This window comes from Pelophylax lessonae (genome assembly GCF_965119305.1).
Source record: "Pelophylax lessonae genome assembly, chromosome: 5".
Lineage (NCBI taxonomy): Eukaryota > Metazoa > Chordata > Amphibia > Anura > Ranidae > Pelophylax > Pelophylax lessonae.
This window is the reverse complement of record NC_138772.1, coordinates 51,241,134-51,267,063: the sequence shown is the minus strand read 5'-3', so window position 1 is coordinate 51,267,063 and position 25,930 is coordinate 51,241,134. Positions and strand designations below refer to the sequence as shown.

The 25,930-nt window shown below is 48.6% G+C and overlaps 1 protein-coding gene across 1 annotated transcript in view; it reads right to left on the bottom strand.

Annotated features, from left to right (window-relative positions):
- Positions 1–13,646: 13,646 nt before the first annotated feature.
- Positions 13,647–25,930, bottom strand: part of LOC309555995 (carboxypeptidase inhibitor SmCI-like) — a 232,730-nt gene continuing 220,446 nt past the window's right edge. The window contains exon 5 of the mRNA XM_082258248.1: positions 13,647–13,782. Coding sequence (XP_082114374.1) covers positions 13,712–13,782 — 71 coding nt within the window. The 3' untranslated portion in view covers positions 13,647–13,711. The remainder of the gene's footprint in view (positions 13,783–25,930) is intronic.

Here is a 25,930-nt window from a genome sequence, read left to right as displayed (position 1 = left end):
GGAAGTGCAGGAAAAGAGAAGATGGATGGTTTTGGGGACTACACAGGGTCCAGATGACATCTGGGGTCTTGATGGTAAATGGTGTTTACCCAGATCCCTTTTTCCAATGATGGCCCACTCGACTCATTACCTTGGGCACCAGTCAAAGATGGTTATGTGTGCATAGGTGGAGGAGCATTGGATTGGCCCTGGCTTTACTACCGCAGCCGAGAAGGCACCCACCCAAACCGGAATATCCCTTTTAGCGCATTCATATAGACTATATCACTTTGCCGGGGAACGAGCGTGTCTTGGTCTGTCCGGATATGTTTTCTGGGTGTCCAGAGGCTTGGTCCGTGCACAATGCCATTGCCACTGCCACCACGAAAAAGATCCTGTCTGAGATAGTTTGTCGCAAGGGGGCTGCCTGGAACGATCGAGTCAGATCGCGGATCACACTTCACTGGTAAGATCTTTTTAGAGGTATGTACGGCGCTTCAGGGATTAGCGGTAAGGTTGAACGGCTGAATAGAAAGAGCCACGGCTCGAATGTTTTCTCATTGCTCTTTACCCCAACAGGAATGCCCCATGGGTTATCACCCTACAAAGTTTTGTTTGGGAGTCAACCAGAGCCTGGATTGTGCTTTCCTCAGCAGCTGTCATTTTTACATTCTCAGCTGACGGGGTGGGTGCAGTCCTGGCAACGGGAGCTCCAAAAGGTCCATCATAGGGTTCGGGAGTCTCTCCTGGACCCTGACACGATAACCGGTGTACATTCTGTCCAAGCAGGTGACTGAGTAAACGTCAAGGGACGGGATTGGAGCGGAGGAATTACCAGGTTCAGCTGACAACGCCGACTTCCTTGAGGTTCTGGATCCATGCCAACCACTGCAAAAAGCTGCTCAACTCCATCCAAGAATGATAATGAGGAGTATCGTTTTTTATTTACATATTTAGCAAATGTGTTTTAGCAAGGGTAATGCATTTTCAGCTGGCCAAGACAGCAAACAGGTCTAATGGCTGGGTGTGCTCCAAACCCCCACCTAGCTATTACACCCCAGCAATGGCAGACGTTCGTATCATCATGAAGACAACCAAGAGACACTTGTCCACAGAATTTAATGACACATTCTAGAGCTGCACGATTCTGGCCAAAATGAGAATCACGATTTTTTAGCTTGGAATAAAGATCACGATTCTCTCACGATTCTCTGTGTAACAAAAAAAAATTGGGATAACTTTACTGTTACGTTTTTTTTTTTATTCATTAAAGTCTATTAATTGCGTTTGAAAGACTGCTGCGCAAATACAGTGTGACATAAAATATTACAACAATCGCCATTTTATTCTGTAGGGTCTCTGCTAAAAAAAATATTTAAAATGTTTGGGGGTTCTAAGTACTTTTCTAGCAAAAAAAAATGATTTTAACTTGCAAGCAACAAATGTCAGCAAAAGATCCAGTCTTTAAGAGGTTAAACTTCCTTTCTCCCTGGCAGAGGGAAGGAAAAGATACAATGTAATCATTTTGTTTATAGTTACTGGGAGACTTTGCTGATAGCCGTTTGCCAGGAGGCTTTTTTTTTTTTCCACAGCTGTTCTCTCTGCTATGCAGCTATGCAAAGAATCAAGCATATTTCAGGGTTAGATCGTCAGGAGGGGTGAATCGAGATCGCGATTTTCATACGATTAATCGTGCAGCTCTAACACATTCCTAGAGGGTAACATCAGTTATAGTTTTAATGGTAGCTCTGGCTCCTGTTCTTTGCTGGCCAATCCAATTTGGGTATCGGGACAATCAGGTAGTCCACGGCTGGGCTTTAATTTTAGTTTTGGCACTGGAACTAGATTTGTAGGATCTACAACCTGTGGGACAGGTATAGCAGTCATCTCACCAATGAAACCCCGGGTGTTTTTAGTGTAGGAGAAAATGGTACTAGATTTTCTGTTAGCTTCCAAGGGGGGTTTCTGTAGGGGAAGACTGCTGTTCCGGTATAGCAAACACCAGTGATAAGGTCCAAGCCCATATGGATAAGGTAACTTCATTGCAAGGCAGAGCCAGAGCTATAGCTAACGAGGGTTGGAATCCTTTTAATGCTTTGGGAGGTTCCGGGGATTTTTTTGTTCTCCATTGGATCTTGGTTGAAGGAAATAGAAGTATATATACTTATGTTGTTCTTATTTCTATTCCTCCTATATGGTCCTGTTTTCTGGTCAACCGAGTCACCAAAGATCGAGCAGATGACCTCGTCCTGATTGCTGAGACGAGACGCCCCAAGATTCCGCCCCTGCATCCGACGCCAAGGACTCCAGCCCGACCGCTGGTCAACTCATCCCATCATCTCATGCCCTCCCTCTGAAGTCATCTCCCGAAGAACAGAACCCAAGTGTCGTTTCCTTTCGATGGATTGTTTTTACCCGTTATCTTTTTCTTTTTATAAACTTTTTGAAATGGATTGTTTTTATCGTGAGAAGAACTGTTCGGTTTTTTTGGAAGAAGAAGAAGAAGATTCATCAAGGGACACATGGGAGCATATGACAAAGAGGAGGGGCTGTTGTGGAAATTTTGATTTTAGTTTAAATAGTCATAATGTCTCCCAGTGTCGGTTTTACCGATAATCGATATTTACAGTGATTATCGCTTTAACTGTCATTGCAGGAGAGACTTACTGGTGAAAATCTTCCTTTGGATGAGATGGCACAATACTTGTAGCAAAGAGAGTCCGTCGCACAGATCTATGTCTGCAGGTCAGGGCCCTGTGCTGCTGAGATATGTCTGTGATACGGAAATTCTTATTTTACCAAGATTAATAGACTGCTCCTTATAGTCGCATTTGATCGGTGTGACTGGGGGGGGGGGGGGGGCTGCTGCTATTATCTTATGCAGATAAAACCTCATCAACTGGAACAAATAGAATGGTCACTATCAAAATTGGTTTATATATATGAATCATGTTTGATGGAAACCCACCAACAGGTAATGGAATACATGTTTATGGATTGACATGAATGAACAATGAAAAGCCATGTGCTTTCTGGCAGTTTAGTCTTTTGTTCACTCTTGTCCATCTATGGGCGTGTACCCCACAGCTTCTATTGTGTTTTTTGAATGTATACGTGTTTGTGATTGGTGGCCATGAAGCCACTCCCTGTAACTCACTTACTTGCTGTAAATAAACAAGCCCTGCTCAGAACAGATGAGAACACAGAGGACAGAGGACACACACACACACACACACACTGACACACACACACACACACACACACACACACTGACACACACACACAGACACACAGACACAGCAGCTAACACATCATTCATCCATGAAAAGACACAAACTCTCGCACACAAACACTAGCTCTTACTACACAAATGCACACACATACATATCCAATGGAGAGATACCTGGCAGATGGCATCGAAATGACCCAGCGCGTTTGTTCCTTTCTTTATCGCCGAATGCTTGGTAAATCGTTATGCAAAAGAGCGGGCCATTTGTACTTTTCAGTACAAGCCTATTTATTTTCCACGACAACTTAGACAAGTATACTAAGATAACACCCCACTTCAATATGTTGTATTGGGGGCCCACTGGTTTATCACACCAGTTGTACAAAAAATTGGCCAGTGAGTTTGGCACTGTGTGTAGCAGAGTTAACGCAGCAAAAGAGGTAATAATGTTGCAGGACACACATACACTTAGACAAGTATACTCAGATAACTCCCCACTTCAATATGTGGTATTGGGGGGCCACTGGTTTATCACACCAGTTGTACAAAAAATTGGCCAGTGAGTTTGGTACTTTGTTTAGCAGAGTTAATGCAGCAAAAGAGGCAATAATGTTGCAGAACACAAATACACTTAGACAAGTATACTCAGATAACACCCCACTTCAATATGTGGTATTGAGGGGGCCACTGGTCTATCACACCAGTTGTACAAAAAAGTGGCCAGTAAGTTTGGCACTGTGTGTAGCAGAGTTATTGCAGCAAAAGAGGCAATATTGTTGCAGGACACAAATACACTTATAAAAGTACAGAGGCGGCTCTAGGCTTTGTGAGGCCTTAGGCAGAATTTAGACATGAGGCCCTACTCACCCCCTTTGCAGAGGTTAGCCCCGGTTCACACTTATGCGATGCGGGAAGGCTGCGAATTCGCAGCCTGTTCTCGCATCGCAAACGCACCCCTGGCAGTTCACACTGCCATATGCGATATGCTGGGGGTGTCAATGTAATCTTAACGACACCCCCAGTTTGATCGCATATCGCAGTGCGATCTTGCAGTTCGCACAGGATCGGATCGCACAAGTGTGAACCACTGTGTGATCCGATCCTGATGTGGCTGAAAAAAAGGGTCCTGTGCGTCTTTGCTGCGGGTGCAGTGCGAATTCAGCCATACAAAGTGTATGGCTAAACTCGCACCGCACAGCCGATCGCATGTAATGAAGGAGCAGTGCGCCGCATCAGTGTGAACCGTCACTTAAAGAGGTTGTAAACTCGTTTTAACTTTTTTTTTTTTCACAACCTGAAAGACAAACACATAATGAGCTAGTATGCACCGCATACTAGCTCATTATGAAATACTTACCTTACAACGAGCCCCCGCCGTGCCGCTCACTTACCTGTATGACGGGAGACATGTTCAGTCGCCCGTCTTCCGGGATCGCGGCATCCGGCTATCTGATTGGCCGGAGCCGCGGTGACGTCACTCCCGCGCACGCGCGTGGGAGCCGACGGTCACGGCACGGGACTCTGAAGGAACGGCACCAGTGGCCGTTCCTTCAGAGCGCATGCGCCAGTGACGTCACTGGCTGCATGTAAGGTAAATATCTCCTAAACGGTACATGTTTAGGAGATATTTACAGTACCTATAGGTAAGACTTATCATAGGAACACCTATAGGTACAAGTGTCAGAGGAAAGTTTACTTCCTCTTTAAGGAAGAACCCAGAGGCTGATTACTGCTGCTTGTGTGGGTGGGATGTGTACTGTGGCAATCACATGGGATGAATAAGAGAGGGATGGGACTGGGAACCATGGGGTTGGGGAGAAGGAGGAGGGAGTAAAAAGGGGGGAATGGGAAGATGATGAGGAATGGGTAGAGGAAAACTGGAGTGAAACTGGGGGATCCTGGTCTGTATAGCAATAAAAAAGAAGGATTTGTACTCGCATGAGGGGGGCGGACAGGGGGACAGACAGGGGGACGGACGGACAGACAGACAGGGGGACAGACAGGGGGACAGACGGGGGGACAGACGGGGGGACAGACAGGGGGACAGACAGACGGGGGGACAGACGGACAGACAGACGGGGGGACAGACGGACAGGGAGGACGGACGGAAGGACAGGGGGACGGCCAGTGGGACAGAGAGGGAGACAGGGGGCAGACGGGGGGACAGACGGACAAGGGGACAGACAGGCGGCCAGGGGGACAGACAGGGGGACAGACGGACAGATAAGAGGGACAGATGGACAGATAGGGGGACAGACCGACAGATGGGGGGACAGATGGACAAATAGGGGGACAGGCGGACAGATAGGGGGACAGATAGGGGGACAGGCGGACAGATAGGGGGAAAGACGGACAGATAGGGGGACAGGGGGGACAGACGGACAGACAGGGGGGACAGACAGGGGGGACAGACAGACAGGGGGGACGGCCAGTGGGACGGCCAGTGGGACAGACAGACAGCCAGGGGGACATAGAGGGAGACAGGGGGGCAGACGGGGGGACAGACGGACAAGGGGACAGACAGGCGGCCAGGGGGACAGACGGACAGATAAGAGGGACAGACTGACAGGGAGACAGACCGACAGATGGGGGGACAGACCGACAGATGGGGGGACAGATAGGGGGACAGGCGGACAAATAGGGGGACAGGCGGACAGATTTGGGGACAGACGGACAGATAGGGGGACAGACGGACAGATAGGGAGACAGATGGACAGATAGGGGAACAGACTGACAAATATGGGTACAGATGGACAGATAGGGAGACAGATGGACAGATAGGGGAACAGACTGACAAATATGGGTACAGACGGACAGATAGGGAGACAGACGGACAGATAGGGGGACAGATGGACAGATAGGGGGACAGATGGACAGATAGGGGACAGACGGACAGATAGGGGGACAGACGGACAGATAGGGGGACAGATAGACAGATGGACAGATAGGGGGACAGACGGACAGATAGGGGGACAGATGGACAGATAGGGGGACAGATAGGGAGACAGACGGACAGATAGGGGGACACATAGACAGATGGACAGATAGGGGACAGATGGACAGATAGGGGAACAGATGGACAGATAGGGGGACAGATGGACAGACGGACAGATAGGGGGACAGATAGGGCGACAGACTGACAAATATGGATACAGATGGACAGATAGGGGGACAGATGGACAGATAGGGAGACAGATGGACAGATAGGGGGACAGATAGACAGATGGACAGATAGGGGACAGACGGACAGATAGCGGGACAGATGGACAGATAGGGGGACAGATGGACAGATAAGGGGACAGATGGACAGATAGGGGGACAGATAGGGGGACAGATAGACAGACGGACAGATAGGGGGACAGACGGACAGATAGGGGGACAGATGGACAGATAGGGGGACAGATGGACAGATAGGGGGACAGACGGACAGATAGGGGGACAGACTGACAAATATGGGTACAGATGGACAGATAGGGGGACAGACGGACAGACGGGCAGATAGGGGGACAGACGGGCAGATAGGGGGACAGACGGACAGATAGGGGGACAGATGGACAGATAGGGGACAGATAGGGGGACAGACGGACAGTTAGGGAGACAGACTGACAAATATAGGGGTACAGATGGATAGATAGGGGAACAAACGGAAAAGAGAAAGAAAGGATGGGAGGGAGAAAGAAAGGAATGGAAAGAGATGGAGGAAGTGTGCCCCTTAGATCAGAGTACTCACTGCAAGGGATGGATGGATGGATGGATCAGGTGCCAGCTTTCCTCTTCTTCTTCCTGGTTTTCAATCTTCCCGCCCACACATCATCTTCTGAGGAGAAAACTGTCGAGGAGTGTGGGCGGGGCAAGCACAGGTGGAGAGGTCGGGAGGAGGAGCAGAAACAGGCAGCAGATCTCTCTCCTCCCCCGTCTGTGGTCTGTGAGGGAGGGGGATGTGTCACCACCGCGACTTCAGTATTTGGCTGTGATCCGGAGATGTCAGTGAGCTCCCATTTATGAGCTACTCCTGATCACAGCCCGGATTCTCCTGCTTACAGATCGGCCGGGACTCGGAGTCAGGATTGTGGTGATGGCAGGGAGATCCCTGCTGCTGCCAGCCTCAGAGGCAACTCTTTAACTCGGCAAATTAGGCGGCCGCGAGGCCCCTGTGAGTGCGAGGCCTGAGGCAACCGCCTAATTTGCCTAATTAGAGAGCCGCCTCTGTAAAAGTATACTCGTATAATAACCCACTTCAATATGTGGTATTGGGGGGCCACTGGTCTATCACACCAGTTGTACAAAAAATTGGCCAGTGAGTTTGGCACTGTGTGTAGCAGAGTTAACGCAGCAAAAGAGGTAATAATGTTGCAGGACACACATACACTTAGACAAGTATACTCAGATAACTCCCCACTTCAATATGTGGTATTGGGGGGCCACTGGTTTATCACACCAGTTGTACAAAAAATTGGCCAGTGAGTTTGGTACTTTGTTTAGCAGAGTTAATGCAGCAAAAGAGGCAATAATGTTGCAGAACACAAATACACTTAGACAAGTATACTCAGATAACACCCCACTTCAATATGTGGTATTGAGGGGGCCACTGGTCTATCACACCAGTTGTACAAAAAAGTGGCCAGTAAGTTTGGCACTGTGTGTAGCAGAGTTATTGCAGCAAAAGAGGCAATATTGTTGCAGGACACAAATACACTTATAAAAGTACAGAGGCGGCTCTAGGCTTTGTGAGGCCTTAGGCAGAATTTAGACATGAGGCCCTACTCACCCCCTTTGCAGAGGTTAGCCCCGGTTCACACTTATGCGATGCGGGAAGGCTGCGAATTCGCAGCCTGTTCTCGCATCGCAAACGCACCCCTGGCAGTTCACACTGCCATATGCGATATGCTGGGGGTGTCAATGTAATCTTAACGACACCCCCAGTTTGATCGCATATCGCAGTGCGATCTTGCAGTTCGCACAGGATCGGATCGCACAAGTGTGAACCACTGTGTGATCCGATCCTGATGTGGCTGAAAAAAAGGGTCCTGTGCGTCTTTGCTGCGGGTGCAGTGCGAATTCAGCCATACAAAGTGTATGGCTAAACTCGCACCGCACAGCCGATCGCATGTAATGAAGGAGCAGTGCGCCGCATCAGTGTGAACCGTCACTTAAAGAGGTTGTAAACTCGTTTTAACTTTTTTTTTTTTCACAACCTGAAAGACAAACACATAATGAGCTAGTATGCACCGCATACTAGCTCATTATGAAATACTTACCTTACAACGAGCCCCCGCCGTGCCGCTCACTTACCTGTATGACGGGAGACATGTTCAGTCGCCCGTCTTCCGGGATCGCGGCATCCGGCTATCTGATTGGCCGGAGCCGCGGTGACGTCACTCCCGCGCACGCGCGTGGGAGCCGACGGTCACGGCACGGGACTCTGAAGGAACGGCACCAGTGGCCGTTCCTTCAGAGCGCATGCGCCAGTGACGTCACTGGCTGCATGTAAGGTAAATATCTCCTAAACGGTACATGTTTAGGAGATATTTACAGTACCTATAGGTAAGACTTATCATAGGAACACCTATAGGTACAAGTGTCAGAGGAAAGTTTACTTCCTCTTTAAGGAAGAACCCAGAGGCTGATTACTGCTGCTTGTGTGGGTGGGATGTGTACTGTGGCAATCACATGGGATGAATAAGAGAGGGATGGGACTGGGAACCATGGGGTTGGGGAGAAGGAGGAGGGAGTAAAAAGGGGGGAATGGGAAGATGATGAGGAATGGGTAGAGGAAAACTGGAGTGAAACTGGGGGATCCTGGTCTGTATAGCAATAAAAAAGAAGGATTTGTACTCGCATGAGGGGGGCGGACAGGGGGACAGACAGGGGGACGGACGGACAGACAGACAGGGGGACAGACGGACAGACAGACAGGGGGACGGGGGACAGACAGGGGGACAGACGGGGAGACAGACGGGGGGACAGACAGGGGGACAGACAGACGGGGGGACAGACGGACAGACAGACGGGGGGACAGACGGACAGGGAGGACGGACGGACGGACAGGGGGACGGCCAGTGGGACAGAGAGGGAGACAGGGGGCAGACGGGGGGACAGACGGACAAGGGGACAGACAGGCGGCCAGGGGGACAGACAGGGGGACAGACGGACAGATAAGAGGGACAGATGGACAGATAGGGGGACAGACCGACAGATGGGGGGACAGATGGACAAATAGGGGGACAGGCGGACAGATAGGGGGACAGATAGGGGGAAAGACGGACAGATAGGGGGACAGGGGGGACAGACGGACAGACAGGGGGGACAGACAGGGGGGACGGACGGACAGGGGGACGGCCAGTGGGACGGCCAGTGGGACAGACAGACAGCCAGGGGGACATAGAGGGAGACAGGGGGGCAGACGGGGGGACAGACGGACAAGGGGACAGACAGGCGGCCAGGGGGACAGACGGACAGATAAGAGGGACAGACTGACAGGGAGACAGACCGACAGATGGGGGGACAGACCGACAGATGGGGGGACAGATAGGGGGACAGGCGGACAAATAGGGGGACAGGCGGACAGATTTGGGGACAGACGGACAGATAGGGGGACAGACGGACAGATAGGGAGACAGATGGACAGATAGGGGAACAGACTGACAAATATGGGTACAGATGGACAGATAGGGAGACAGATGGACAGATAGGGGAACAGACTGACAAATATGGGTACAGACGGACAGATAGGGGGACAGATAGGGGGACAGATGGACAGATAGGGGGACAGATGGACAGATAGGGGACAGACGGACAGATAGGGGGACAGACGGACAGATAGGGGGACAGATAGACAGATGGACAGATAGGGGGACAGACGGACAGATAGGGGGACAGATGGACAGATAGGGGGACAGATAGGGAGACAGACGGACAGATAGGGGGACACATAGACAGATGGACAGATAGGGGACAGATGGACAGATAGGGGAACAGATGGACAGATAGGGGGACAGATGGACAGACGGACAGATAGGGGGACAGATAGGGCGACAGACTGACAAATATGGATACAGATGGACAGATAGGGGGACAGATGGACAGATAGGGAGACAGATGGACAGATAGGGGGACAGATGGACAGATGGACAGATAGGGGACAGACGGACAGATAGCGGGACAGATGGACAGATAGGGGGACAGATGGACAGATAAGGGGACAGATGGACAGATAGGGGGACAGATAGGGGGACAGATAGACAGACGGACAGATAGGGGGACAGACGGACAGATAGGGGGACAGATGGACAGATAGGGGGACAGACGGACAGATAGGGGGACAGACTGACAAATATGGGTACAGATGGACAGATAGGGGGACAGACGGACAGACGGGCAGATAGGGGGACAGACGGGCAGATAGGGGGACAGACGGACAGATAGGGGGACAGGGGGACAGATAGGGGGACAGACGGACAGTTAGGGAGACAGACTGACAAATATAGGGGTACAGATGGATAGATAGGGGAACAAACGGAAAAGAGAAAGAAAGGATGGGAGGGAGAAAGAAAGGAATGGAAAGAGATGGAGGAAGTGTGCCCCTTAGATCAGAGTACTCACTGCAAGGGATGGATGGATGGATGGATCAGGTGCCAGCTTTCCTCTTCTTCTTCCTGGTTTTCAATCTTCCCGCCCACACATCATCTTCTGAGGAGAAAACTGTCGAGGAGTGTGGGCGGGGCAAGCACAGGTGGAGAGGTCGGGAGGAGGAGCAGAAACAGGCAGCAGATCTCTCTCCTCCCCCGTCTGTGGTCTGTGAGGGAGGGGGATGTGTCACCACCGCGACTTCAGTATTTGGCTGTGATCCGGAGATGTCAGTGAGCTCCCATTCATGAGCTACTCCTGATCACAGCCCGGATTCTCCTGCTTACAGATCGGCCGGGACTCGGAGTCAGGATTGTGGTGATGGCAGGGAGATCCCTGCTGCTGCCAGCCTCAGAGGCAACTCTTTAACTCGGCAAATTAGGCGGCCGCGAGGCCCCTGTGAGTGCGAGGCCTGAGGCAACCGCCTAATTTGCCTAATTAGAGAGCCGCCTCTGTAAAAGTATACTCGTATAATAACCCACTTCAATATGTGGTATTGGGGGGCCACTGGTCTATCATACGAGTTATAATACTTTTAACTACTTGCCTACCGTGCACTTTCACCCCCTTCCCATCCAGGCCAATTTTCAGCTTTCAGCGCTCTCACACTTTGAATGACAATTGCGCGGTCATGCTACACTGTACCCATATGAAATTTTTATCATTTTTTTCACACAAATAGAGCTTTCTTTTGGTGGTATTTAATCACCTCTGGGTTTTTTATTTCTTACAAAAAAAAAAAAGACAGAAAATTTTGAAAAAAAAAAGTTTTTCTTATTTTCTGCGAGTAAATTTTGAAAATAAATACATTTTTCTCCTTCACTGATGTGCACTGATGAGGCGGCACTGATGGGCACTGATAGGCTGCACTGATGAGGTGGCACTTATGGGCACTGATGAGGTGGCACTTATGGGCACTGATGAGGTGGCACTGATGAGGAGGTACTAATATGCCGCACTGATGAGCACTGATAGGCGGCACTGATGAGCACTGATAGGTTGCACTGCTGGGCACTGATAGGCGGCACTGACGGGCGGCACTGATGGGCACTGAGAGGCGGCACAGCTGGACACTGATGGGTGGCACTGATGGACACTGACGGGTGGCACTGATGGACACTGACGAGTGGCACTGATGGACACTGATGGGCGCACTGATGAGCAGCACAATCAGTGCCCACAGTGCTGCCAGTCAGTGCTCATCAGTGCCTAGATGAGCAGGCACTGATGGGCACTGACTGGCAGCACTATGGGCACTGATTGTGGGCACTGATGGAGGCACTGATGGAGGGCACTGTGGGCACTGATGGTGGGCACATTTCATTTTATTTACCTTTGTTGTAATTAGGGCACTGGTGATCAGTGCCCTGATTACATTTTTCTTTGTCCCCGAACGGCTGATCGGCTCTGCTCCTTCCTCACACTGCAGTCTCTGTGTGAGGAAGGAGTGCTGGCGATGAGGAAGGAGTGATGGCGATATGTAAACATATGAGATCATCTCTCATTGCATGGCCTGATCACATGGTAAATGGCCGCTGTGATTGCCCATTTACCACGATCTGTGAAGGGACCGGGCCGACACAGATTTTCCCCGATGCGCGCTCACGGGAGCGCGCGGGGAGCCTGTTTCTGGGAGGCCGTTTAAAGACGGCCTCCCGGAAATGTGAGTCCGCGCTGCAGCCGTACTTCGGCTATAGCGTGGATATGAAGAAGTTAAAGTGCTTTTGTCACTGTTTGTAGTATTGCTGCAGAAACGCTCAACACACCAGTCACAATGCTGCACAGTGCAAATCCACTATAATATGCTTTCTATATTAGAAAGTATATTATAAGTAGATTACACCCCTATATAGTGCAAATACCAGTCCTTAAAATGACTTTTGTGGACCTTAACAGAGCGATTTGTGTCACTGACGAATCTGTCCCTGGTGCACACAGCAGACCTCTCCCTACACTGAAAAAAATGAGACAGTACACCTGTACCAAATACTAGACCTTAAAAGGACTTTTGTGGACCTTGACAGAGCGATTTGTGTCACTGACAGTCTGTCCCTGGTCCACACAGCCAACCTCTCCCTAAACTGACAAAAATCAGAATGTGAAATTGCCGCCTGCTCTGGTCTATTTATAAGGTAGGGGGCATGTCCATGTGCTGAAATATTTCAATTGGCTGTCCTGTTCCACCTTATGGCTGTGTCATGGGTCAAAGTTCTCCCCAATGTAAACTAATATGGCCGCCGCAAACAACGCCATATGTTTGCAAATCGGCGGGCTGCGAACAAGCAGAGTTCGCCGCGAACCGACCCTGGGCGAATGGCAAGGCAATCCCTAATCACCTGTGATGTAATTCAGTTTTCTTGCAAACCTGAACTGTTAGTGTACCCAGAGGGCCGGAGTTGAGAAACACTGCTATACAGTATGTAAATTTGCCTTTACATCTACCACTCCTCTCTCCCCTAGACTGACAATGCTTCTGTCCAAAGGTGCCCCCTGTGCTCCTTTATTCGGATTGGTGGCACTTTATTACAGGAAGTGTGTTTCTGGCCAGATCACCAGGTGAAAACAGAGGGGAAAAAAAGCCTAAAAAACAAATGCAACCACCACATTTAATGATTTACATTTTTGTTTTGCGGTTTAATACTGCTTTCCCAGACCAACAGGAACAAAAAGTGTGAGAAGCTCATTGTCAGGGGTTTGCATACACTTTAAATTTCAATGGGCAAACAAATTGAACTGAGTTAATATGTTTATTCAAAGGTTGAACCACCGATGGTAAAGAGCCAGTAAAAGTTCAACCAAGATACAGTACAACCTCTTACAATATTTTGGAAGGAACACAAAATGTTCAAATGCTCTGCAATGTCAAACATTCTCCATTTAAGAAAACATATGTTGGTCGCGCAAAGACAACATCCAATAGTAATGCCATATCGGTGAGTGTTCAAGGGCTGTCAGAAAAGAAAACATAATTTATCAATTAACAATCAAGTCCATTGCTAAAACAATGCATGTTATAGACGAGAGAAAAAAACAAGGTCAATCAGTGTTAAAAAACGTAATTAGGGGTTGATGTAAATAATTCCAAAATATTTATATTATCGAGCCATTTACAATCATTTTTTCATATCAAACAGCCCCACTGGTACTTTCCAGCACACACCACCACCAGATCTCTTGCTACAGGGGTGTCAAACTCAATTTTGTTGAGGGCCGCATCAGCATTATGGTTGCCCTCAAAGGGCTGGTTGTATCTATAAGACTGGATGTCCAGAGTACCCCCCCTGCATTAAATGTTAAGAGCCCCCCCATCATCAGAAGTCAAGAGTCCCCCACCCTCCCTTACATCACAGTGCACCCCCCCTTACCTTGTGCTGCTGCAGGTTTTCTGCCGAAAACTCCAACTTGCCGATATCTCCAACCACGTTATTTCCGTGAGTGTACACCTGGAATAATTGGAGATTTCAACCACTTGGTGTTTTCACACAACACCGGCAGCCTTTATACTTCGGTAGATGCTATAATTAGTGTAGATTGTTAGTCTGCTCGCTAGTTGTTGCCGCCTTTGAGGCAGCAATGTTTCTGGTTACTAGCAGGTGGACTAACAATCTGCACTAATTATAGCATCTACCAGAGTGTAAAGGCTGCCAGTGTTGAGTGAAAACCCCAAGTGGTCGAAATCTCCAATTATTACTGGTGTACACTCACGGGAAACAGAATTGGAGATCTCGGCAAGTTGGTGTTTTCGGCAGAACACCATGAAAAAGCTGGGGGTGGAGCTGGTTAGCAGAAAGTGCAGGGTCTGGAGGAGGACCAGAGGAGGGATGGAGTCAGCTGCCAGAGTCTGCTGAATGCTTACACAAGGGCAGGAAGATGAATGGGTGAGAGAGAGGCACAGGACCTGTAGGAGGAGTTCTGTCCTCCTCTCTGCTGCTGACTGCTAAGATGGAGGGGACAGAGATGAGCCTTTCCAAAGCTGCACAGAGTAGCGCAGAATCTGTAGAAGGAGTTCTGTCCTCCGCTGCTGAGACAAGGTGGGGCAGAGATGAGGGAGGTGCTACTGCTGCAGGAGAGGTATGAGGGCCACATGATATGGCCTGGTGGGCCAGATTTTGCCCACGGGCCTTGTGTTTGGCACATGTGTCTTACAATATGTCCTCGTCAGTTCCAGTGGGACTGTTGCTGAGAAGTGAGCATTTTATTCTGACTTTTTTATTTGGACTTTTGGGTTGCTTTTTGGTTACTTATCCAAATATATCTAGTGAAATAATATTACACTACAGCTAATTCTGGATTGTTTCATCCTAAACTGAAGCAGACTGCAAGTGACCCCAAAACATTTCTCTGAATGGACAAAGCACAGGTTGACTTGGGTTAAATTTAGACCTTTATTTCTACTTTAGCAGCCAATTTAGGATAACACCTACATTATATTTGTCACATGTTCCCATTACCATAGCATATAAATCCATACTCTCCCTGTATTGTGATTGTTAGGAGAGGGCTTAGAGCAATGTTTAACATATAAACCCTGTTTGTACTGTGTTCATATTTCTTCATTATCAGCTGTAAACTAAACTGGAACCACTGTCTGTCCTAACAAAGGGTTAAAAATGTAGAAACTTCCCTCTTGTCATCTGGACCAATTCTGACATTTTTCTCATGCAGGTAAATCAGCTTATTTTTGCTAGAAAACAACTTAGAACCCCTGAACATTATATATTTCTAAAAGCAAAAGCCCTAAAGAATAAAATAGCGGTTGTTTCAATTTTTTTTCCACACAAAATTTGTGCAAATTTTCAGGAAAACAAAGTGCACATAAACACAATATAATGCCCAATTTATGGTAAAATATAAAATATGATGTTACATTGAGTAAATAGATACCTAACATGTCAAAATTTAAAAGTGCTCACACCCGTGGGATGGCAACAAACTATGGTACCTACAAATCCCCATGGGTGAAGCTTTAAAAACCAAGTTTAGGGTTAAACAGGTCTCGTGCTAGAATAATTGCTCTCACTCTGACATTTCCAGCGACACCCCACATGTGTGGTGCAATCACGTTTACATATGCATGCGAGACCTATATATACATTTGCATTTACACATGAATACGGCGGGACAGGGGCACTTTAAATTTTATTACATTTTATGATTTTTCTTTTTAATTCATTTTTTGTTTCTTTGTTGCCATAACAATGGATGAGCAACATCCTTTGTGATAATATGGGCAGTGACGGGTATGCTTTAATATTAGGCTCCAGATCTATCCTCTGCCCTCAAAAATAGGATTTTTATGGCTTGTAAAAAACAAAACAACTGTAAGTAAAGGAAATCTTTTTCGCTTCCAGTTTCATTCATCACAGAGGACGGGCAAGTATGGAAGTAGCTGCCTTTCCTCAGTGTTCAGCCAGACCAATGGGTCACGGCAGTCCCAGGCTTCCCGATTGCACTGGTGAACCCAGGAACAGTGGGGGGGGGGGGGGGCTGTGGTAGGAGGGATTTTATGTGATAGACCGACACAACGTGGCACATAATTGTGAAGTGGAAGGAAAATTATAAATGGTTTTCAAAATATTTTACAAATAAATATGTGAAAAGTGTGCCGTGTATTTGTATTCAGCCCACCCGCGTCAATACTTTGTAGAACCACCTTTCACTGCAATTACAGCTGCAAGTCTTTTTGGGGATGTCTCTATCAGCTTTGCACATCTAGAGAGTGAAATTTTTGCCCTTTCTTCTTTGCCAAATAGCTCAAGTTCTATCAGATTGTCTGTGAACAGCAATTTTCAAGTCTTGCCACAGATTCTCAATTGGATTTAGGTCAAGACTTTGACTGGGCCATTCTAACTAGAGTTGAGCGGACACCTGGATGTCCGTGTTCGGCGGGTTCGGCCGAACTTTAAAAAAAAGTCTGGGTCCGTGTCCCTGACTTTTGCCGAACTTTTCCCGGACACCGAACCCCATTGAAGTCAATAGGGACCCGAACTTTCAGGCACTAAAATGGCTCTAAAACACCAATGGAAAGGGCTAGAGTGCTGCAAATGGCAGCAAAACGTTGTTAAGAGCATGGCAAGTGCTCTGCAAACAAATGTGGATAGGGAAATAACTTAAAACAACAAAAAAAACTGAAAAATAAAACAATGTTCTTCATCTCTGAAGGATGAGGCCCATATGGAGTAGGAGGGAGGTTGAGGTGGTGGTGGATGTGGCGGTGTCATAGGCGTGTGAACAGGGTGTGCCGGGTGTGCCTGGGCACACCCTAATCACCTAGGGCACATTAGCATTATCGCTCTGTTTGCCAGTGAGGAGATGGGAAAGATCTCCCTCGGACCTGCTCTGCTCTATTTCACTTTGCCAGCAGGGAGAGTAATGTATCGGGGCCATGTACATGTAGGTAAACACATGCATGTGTATTTAAACTTTGGGGTGCACACCCTAATGCAATAGGCTGCGCACACCTATGGGCGGTGTAGGTGGAAGCGGCGGTGGAGGAGGACCAGGGCCGGATTAACCACTTGCCGACTGCCTAACGCCGATCTACGTCGGCAGTCAGCCCCTCACAGGCAAAGTGACGTAGGGCTACGTCACTAGCTTGTGAGGGTCTAGGGAGCGAGCGCGCGCCCCCGGAGGCGCGCTCCCGCTCCCGCGTGGTCACGGACCCCCCCGCGCGTGTGACCGGCGGACCCGATGTCCGCCGGTCACTCGGCGATCGGCGGGGGAGAGGGAGAATGTCAGGCAGCTTGTGTAAACAAGCTGCCTGTCATTCTCCTTGCTGTTAGGATACTGATCACTCGGATCTAGTTTGTAGATCCGTTGATCAGTGTCCATACAGCTCAAGCCCCAGCCAATCACAGTAGAAAGCACGCCCCTAGGGATACACACAGCCCCTTCCTCCCAAATAAAGTTAACCCCTTCACTACCAGTGTATTTTTACAGTAACAGTGCATATATATAGCACTGATTACTGTAGAAATGTCACTGGTAACCCCAAAAGTGTCAAAAATGTCAGTCAAGGGTCCGATCTGTCCGCCCCAATGTCGCAGTACCGCAAAAAAAATCGCAGATCGCCGCCATTACACGTTAAAAAAAAAAAACAACAAAAATGACAGAAATCTTTCCCTTTGTTAGTAAACGCGATAACTTTTGCGCAAACCAATCAAAATACGCTTTTTGCGATTTTTTTTACCAAACATAGGTAGCATAAAACAAATTGGCCGAAAAAGTAAAAAAATTTTGATTTTTAAATTTTTTTTTTGGGGAATTTCATATAAAAAAATGTGAAAAATATTGCTATTTTTGCAAAATTGACGCTCTTTTTTTGTTTATAGCGCGTGATCAAAAAATCGCACAGGTGATCAAATACCACCAAAAGAAAGCTCTGTTTGTGGGAAAAAAAGGACGCCAAATTCGTTTAGGTACAGCGTCGCACGACCGCGCAATTGTCCGTTAAAGTCACGCAGTGCCGAATCGCAAAATACCCCCTGGTCGGAATGGGGGTAAAATCTTCCGGGGCTTAAGTGGTTAAGAGCATCATGGGCTTGGTGCTGAGGATTTTGAAGGGCCTTAAGGGCCGTGCTTTGGCATGCACCCAGAGGAGGAAGGGTGCAGCCATGCATGCCTAATTCCACATGGGATGCTGTCTCTGAAGCCCATAAACACATCCATGCATCGGCAACTGTCCCTCCTTGTCCGGCCTTCGTGCTGTGTGGGGAGGTTCTGAGGGAGCTGCCTGGGGAAGCGAGCATAGAAGCCAGACTTCTGTGTTTACAAGTGACAGAAGAGCGGTAACAGTGAATATGGCCAACCCGGGGCCTATATAAAGGTAGGAGCCTGGAGCTGCAGCTCCAATAGCCCCTACGTTAATCTGGCCCTGAGGAGGACGAAGTAGCCAACACTGCTTCTTTTCACAAATTTTAAATGAGGGTACACCCCAAAAGAGTGAGAAAGAGCAAAAATGGAACAATGGCTGGGTAAGGTCGGTATCCATCGCTATTCTGCACAAGGTACGGAAAAGTCCAGTGGGATCCATGCCTGGTTCATTTTAATGAACGTGAGCTTGTCCACATTGTCTCTGGACAGGCGGCTGCGCTTGTCTGTGATAACGCCCCCAGCCGTGCTAAATACCCGTTCAGATAATACACTGGCTGCAGGGCACACCAGCACCTCCAAGGCGTAAAGGGCAAGCTCAGGCCATGTGCCCAACTTGGAGACCCAGAAGTTGAAGGGGGCAGACCCCTCATTCAGTACGTCTAGGCGTGTGCACACATACTGCTCCACCATGTTGGTGAAATGCTGCCTCCTGCTAAGACGTTCCATATGAGCTGCTGGTGCTGCTGTTTGTTGTGGCGTGCTGACAAAGCTTTTCCACATTTCGGCCATGCTAACCCTGCCTTCTGAGGTGCTGGCGGTGCCCTGGTTGCGTTGGCGACCTCTTCCTCCTCCTCCCCCTCCTCCTCCTCCTCTGCCTTGTGCTTCCACTGTGGCCCCGCTGTCAGGTGGGAATGCCAGCAGCATCGCGTCTACCAGCGTGAGCTTGTACTCGCGCATCTTGCGATCGCACTCCAGTGAGTGAATTAAGTACGGTACGTTGTCCTTGTAACGGGGATCCAGCAGCGTGGCCACCCAGTAATCAGCACAAGTTAGAATGTGGGCAACTCGGCGGTCGTTGTGGAGACACTGCAGCATGTAATCGCTCATGTGTGCCGGGCTGCCCAGAGGCAACGAAAGGCTGTCCTCTGTGGGAGGTGTATCGTCCGTGTCCTCTGTATCCCCCCAGCCACGCACCAGTGATGGCCATGAGCTGGCCTGGGTGCCACCCTGCTGTGAACATGCTTCCATCTCCTCCTCCAGCTCCTCCTCCTCATCCTCCAGAACTGTGTCCCTGCTGGACAATTGTGTCCCTGGCGTTTGTGTGTGCAGGAACCCACCCTCGGAGCCCCTTGGGAATGACTGCCCTGAAAGCCTTGGAAATGTTACCTCTTCATCCTCCTCCTCCTCCTCCTCCTCCTCCTCCTCATCCTGTGCCACATCCTCTTCCATCATCGCCCAAATTGTTTTTTCAAGGAGGCATAGAAGTGGGATAGTTAAGCTGAGAACGGCGTCATCGGCACTGGCCATGTTGGTGGAGTACTCAAAACAGCGCAACAAGGCACACAGGTCTCGCATGGAGGCCCAGTTATTGGTGGTGAAGTGGTGCTGTTCTGCAGAGCGACTCACGCGTGCATGCTGCAGCTGAAACTCCACTATGGCCTGCTGCTGCTCGCACAGTCTTTCCAGCATGTGCAAGGTGGAGTTCCACCTTGTGGGCACGTCACATATGAGGCGGTGAGCGGGAAGGCAGAAGTTACGCTGCAGCGCTGACAGGCGAGCAGCAGCAGGGTGAGAACGCCGAAAGTGCGCACAGACGGCCCGCACTTTCTGCAGCAGCTCTGACATATCGGGGTAGTTTTTAAGGAACCTCTGCACCACCAAATTCAGCACATGCGCCAGGCAAGGGATGTGCGTCAAACCGGCTAAGCCCAGAGCTGCTATGAGATTTCGCCCGTTATCGCACACCACCAGGCCGGGCTTGAGACTCGCTGGCAGCAACCACTCATTTGTCTGCTGTTCCATGCTCCTCCACAACTCCTGCGCGGTGTGTGGTTTGTCCCCCAAACAGGCAAGTTTTAAAACTGCCTGCTGTCGTTTACCCCTGGCCGTGCTGAAGTTGGTGGTGAAGGTGTTACGCTGTCCGGATGAGGAGGCGGTAGAGGATGAGGAAGCGGAGTAGGAGGAGTTAGGAACAGGAGGCAAACTGAAGCGCCCTGCAATCCTCGGTGGTGGAAGGACATGCGCCAAATTGCTATCCGCCTCAGGCCCATCCGCCACTGCATTTACCCAGTGTGCAGTTAGGGAGATATAACGCCCCTGACCGTGCCTACTGGTCCACGTATCGGTAGTTAGGTGGACCTTGCCAGAGATGGCGTTGCACAGTGCACACCTGATTTTTCCCCCACTTGGTTGTGCAGGGAAGGGATTGCTTGCCTGGAAAAGTAGTGGCGGCTGGGCACGACGTACTGTGGGACAGCCACCGACATAAGGTTTTTAAAACTGTGCGTCTCCACCAGACGGAATGACAGCATTTCAAAGGCCAAGAATTTTGAAATGCTGGCATTCAGGGCCAGGGATCGCGGGTTGGTAGGGGGGTACTTCCTCTTCCTCTCAAGTGTTTGGGAGATGGAAAGCTGAACGCTTCCACGGGACATTGTGGAGATGGTTGGTGACCCAGGTGGTGGTGTTGCTGACAGATCCTCTGTTTGCGGGGTGGCAGGTGCCGGTATCACTACAGATGTGGCTGGAGCGGCCGAGACTGCAGCAAAAGAGGAAGCAGGATGAGCCAGAGACGTTTCTTGGTTTTGAAGGTGTCTACTCCACTGCAGCTCGTGCTTTGCACTTAGATGCCTGATCATGCAGGTTGTGCTCAGGTTGAGAAGGTTTATGCCTTGCTTCAGGCTCTGATTGCACAGGGTGCAAACCACTCGTGTTCTGTCATCAGCACATTTTCTAAAGAACTTCCACGCTAGAGAACTCCTTTGAGCTGACTTTGGTGCGCTCGTTCCCTTGCTGCGTTGGGGAGTAGCAGGCGTAGTGTCTAAGGCACGGGCGCTCCGCTTCTGCACCCTGCTCCCTCTTCTGCTGTGCTGGTGGCTCTGTGCGACCACCGCCTCTTCCTCCAAACTACTCCGGTCACCTGCATGACGTTCATTCCATGTGGGGTCGAGGACCTCATCGTCCTCCACATCATCTTCCACCCAGTCTTCACCCCTGCCCTCCTTGTCGGTCTCCACAATGCTGAACGCCGCAGCAGTTGGCACCTGCGTTTCGTCATCATCGGAGACGTGCTGCGATGGTCCTTGCATGTACTCATCTTGAGAAATGAGTGGTTGGGCATAGCTGCACTCAATCTCTTCCACTTCTGGGGCAGGGCTAGGTGGATGGCCCTGGGAAACCCTGCTGACAGAGTCCTCAAAAAGAAGAAGAGACTGCTGTATGGCTTGGGGCTCAGACTGCTTGCCTGATTTACAAGGGGGTGAGGTGAAAGACGGTTGGACATCGGCTGCAGGTGCCAACTCTGACCTTTCTGCAGTAGACTGGGTGGGAGACAATGTGAAGGAACTGGAGGCACTGTCAGCAGCAAACCAATCTACTATCGCCTCTCTGTGTTCTGGCCTCATCACTTCTAGAGGCGTATGATGCCCTACCAAATACTGATGCAGGTTCTGTCGCCTACTAACACTTGAGGAAGGTGTTTCACTTGTGCGTGTAGCTGGCACAGATCGACCACGTCCTCTCCTTGCAACAGGAGCTCTACCAGCAGCACCACGACCCAGGCCACGGCCCCTATTTGACGGTCTCCTCATATTTCTGTAATTTATGATCTTGCCCTAGAAAGGTGTTTATTGAATAGCGGAACAAAACAACAACAGTATCGCACGGGTGTATCTGACAGTCAAATATGCAAAATATGCCGCAATTTAATGTTTTTTACCCCAAAAGGGTGTATATTGAATAGCGGAATAGGAAAAAGGATAAAAAAAAACGGTGTATCTCACACGTACAAACACAGACTAGGCCCCGATTACAATTTTTTGTACCCTAAAGGCAAGATGAGGAAGAGGAGTAGGAGGAGTTGGGAACAGGAGGCAAACTGAAGCGCCCTGCAATCCTCGGCGGTAGAAGGAGATGCGCCAAACAAATTTAAAAAGGTGTATCTCACATGTACCGATACAGACTATCCCGCAATTAAATTTTTTACACTCAAACAGGGTGTATATTGAATAGCGGAATAGGACAAATTTTACAAAACGGTGTATCTCACACGTACAAACACAATCTAGGCCCCGATTACAATTTTTTGTACCCTAAAGGCAGGATTAGGAGTAGGAGGAGTTCGGAACAGGCAGGAGGCAGACTGAAGCACCCTCAAATCCTCGGCAGTATGAGATGTGCCCAAAAAATTGGAAAGGTGTATCTCACACGTACCGACACAGACTATCCCGCAATTGAATTGATCCCCAAAAGTTTTTATTGAATAGCGGAATAGGAAATATGATCAAAAAAAGTGTATGTATCTCACACGTACAGAAGCACACTAGGCCCCAATTACTATTGTTTGTACCCCTAAAAGGCTGGATGAGGAGTAGGAGGAGTTTGGAACAGGCAGCACCCTCAAATCTTCAGAAGTATGAGATGAACCCCAAAAACTTGGAAAGGTGGATCTCACAGGTACCAACACAAACTATCCCGCAATTTAATTGATCCCCAAAGGTTTTTATTGAATAGCGGAATAGGAAATATGATCAAAAAAAGTGTATGTATCTCACACGTACAAAACCACACTAGGCCCCAATTACTATTGTTTGTACCCCTAAAAGGCTGAATGAGGAGTAGGAGGAGTATGGAACAGGCAGCACCCTCAAATCTTCAGAAGTATGAGATGAACCCCAAAAACCTGAAAAGGTGGATCTCACACGTACCAACACAAACTATCCCGCAATTTAATTGATCCCAAAGGTTTTTATTGAATAGCGGAATAGGAAATATGATCAAAAAAAAGTGTATGTATCTCACACGTACAGAAGCACACTAGGCCCCAATTACTATTGTTTGTACCCCTAAAAGGCTGAATGAGGAGTAGGAGGAGTATGGAACAGGCAGCACCCTCAAATCTTCAGAAGTATGAGATGAACCCCAAAAACCCCAAATATCATTCAGCTCTGCTGCAGGCCACAGTTTAATTTTTTTTAACCCAAGGCTGTATATTGAATAGTGGAATAGAAAAAAATGTGTATGATTTCTGAAACCACTCAATATTAGCACATGTGAACTGAACACAGCAGTGTATGATTAGTCACTCAGCACAGCACAGCTGAAGGAAAAATGCTGCACACAGTGCCTGATGGAAAAATACTTTTCTCCCTCCTCCTCAGTGGGCAAAAAAAATTGTGTTCACTGCACCCCAAAAAGATAGTGTTCACTGCACCCCAAAAAGATTGTGTTCACTGCAGCCCACACACAGCAAAATGGATGTGGACCACTGACACCTGCCTATCTCCTATCCCACACCACACAGCAATATCGATTGTAGTTTGTAGAACACACTGTCTGACCCTAAAAATCTGCAGACTCTGTCCCTAAAAGGATTGCTAAGATCGTAGATCGGTCACTGCAAACCCCACCCCACACAGCAATATAGATTGTAGTTTGTAGAACACACTGTCTGACCCTAAAAATCTGCAGACTCTGTCCCTAAAAGGATTGCTAAGATCGTAGATCGGTCACTGCAAACCCCACCCCACACAGCAATATCGATTGTAGTTTGTAGAACACACTGACCCTAAAAATCAGCAGACTCTCTCCCTAAAAGGATTGCTAAGATCGTAGATCGGTCACTGCAAACCCCACCCCACACAGCAATATCGATTGTAGTTTGTAGAACACACTGACCCTAAAAATCAGCAGACTCTCTCCCTAAAATGCCTACAACTCGCCCTGCCTAACACACTCCGACCTGTCCCTCAATTCTATCCGGATACAAATGTTTTTTTTTCCTGTCTGTCTCTAATCAGCAGGCAGCACGTTGATGTGTGCTCTCTCCCTGAACTAAACAGCAGAATGACGCCGCAGCGGCGCTGCCTCGAACTTATAAAGACTTGGTCACATGCTTCAGACGGCCAATCACAGCTACTGATACATTTGTAGGCATGGCTGGGATGGGTTAGGCACACCAGTTAAACGCTTGTTGATTGGCTGTTGAAAGCCCGCCATGAAAAGCGCACCAAAGCATGCAAAACCCGGAAATAAAACGACCGAACACGGATTTTTACCCGAATATACAGTAAAGTTTTCGGGTCCGTGTTCGGGTAACAAAAATCCAATTATTCGGTACGAACACGAATAATACAGTCCGTGTTCGCTCAACCCTAATTCTAACACATGAATATGCTTTGATCTAAACCATTCCATTGTAGCTCTGGCTGTATGTTTAGGGTCGTTGTCCTGCTGGAAGGTGAACCTCCGTCCCAGTCTCAAGTCTTTTGAAGACTCTAACAGGTTTTCTTCTAAGATTGCCCTGTATTTGGCTCCATCCATCTTCCCATCAACTCTGGCCAGCTTCCCTGTCCCTGCTAAAGAAAAGCTTCCCTACAACATGATGCTGCCACCACTATGTTTCACTGTGGTGTTCTGGGTGAACTGCAGCGTTAGTTTTACGCTACACATAGCGTTTTGCTTTTAGGCCAAAGGTTCAATTTTGGTCTCGTATAACCAGAGCACCTTCTTCCACATGTTTCCTGCGTCCCTCACATGGCTTCTCACAAACTGCAAATAGAAACATAGAAACATAGAATGTGTCGGCAGATAAGAACCATTTGGCCCATCTAGTCTGCCCAATATATCTGAATCCTATGAATAGTCCCTGGCCCTATCTTATATGAAGGATAGCCTTATGCCTATCCCATGCATGCTTAAACTCCTTCACTGTATTTGCAGCTACCACTTCTGCAGGAAGGTTATTCCATGCATCCACTACTCTCTCAGTAAAGTAATACTTCCTTATATTACTTTTAAACCTTTGCCCCTCTAATTTAAAACTGTGTCCTCTTGTGGTAGTTTTTCTTCTTTTAAATATGCTCTCCTCCTTTACCGAGTTGATTCCCTTTATGTATTTAAAAGTTTCTATCATATCCCCTCTGTCTCTTCTTTCTTCCAAGCTATACATGTTAAGGTCCTTTAACCTTTCCTGGTAAGTTTTTTTCCTGCAATCCATGTACTAGTTTAGTAGCTCTTCTCTGAACTCTCTATAGAGTATCTATATCCTTCTGGAGATATGGCCTCCAGTACTGCGCACAATACTCCCAGTGAGGTCTCACCAGTGTTCTGTACAGCGGCATAAGCACTTCTCTCTTTCTACTGCTTATACCTCTCCCTATACATCCAAGCATTCTGCTGGCATTTCGTGCTGCTCTATTACATTGTCTTCCCACCTTTAAAGTGGAGTTCCGGGCACAGAAGTCATTTTTCAATAAACATACCCCCGGGACAGTCAGGGCTAGC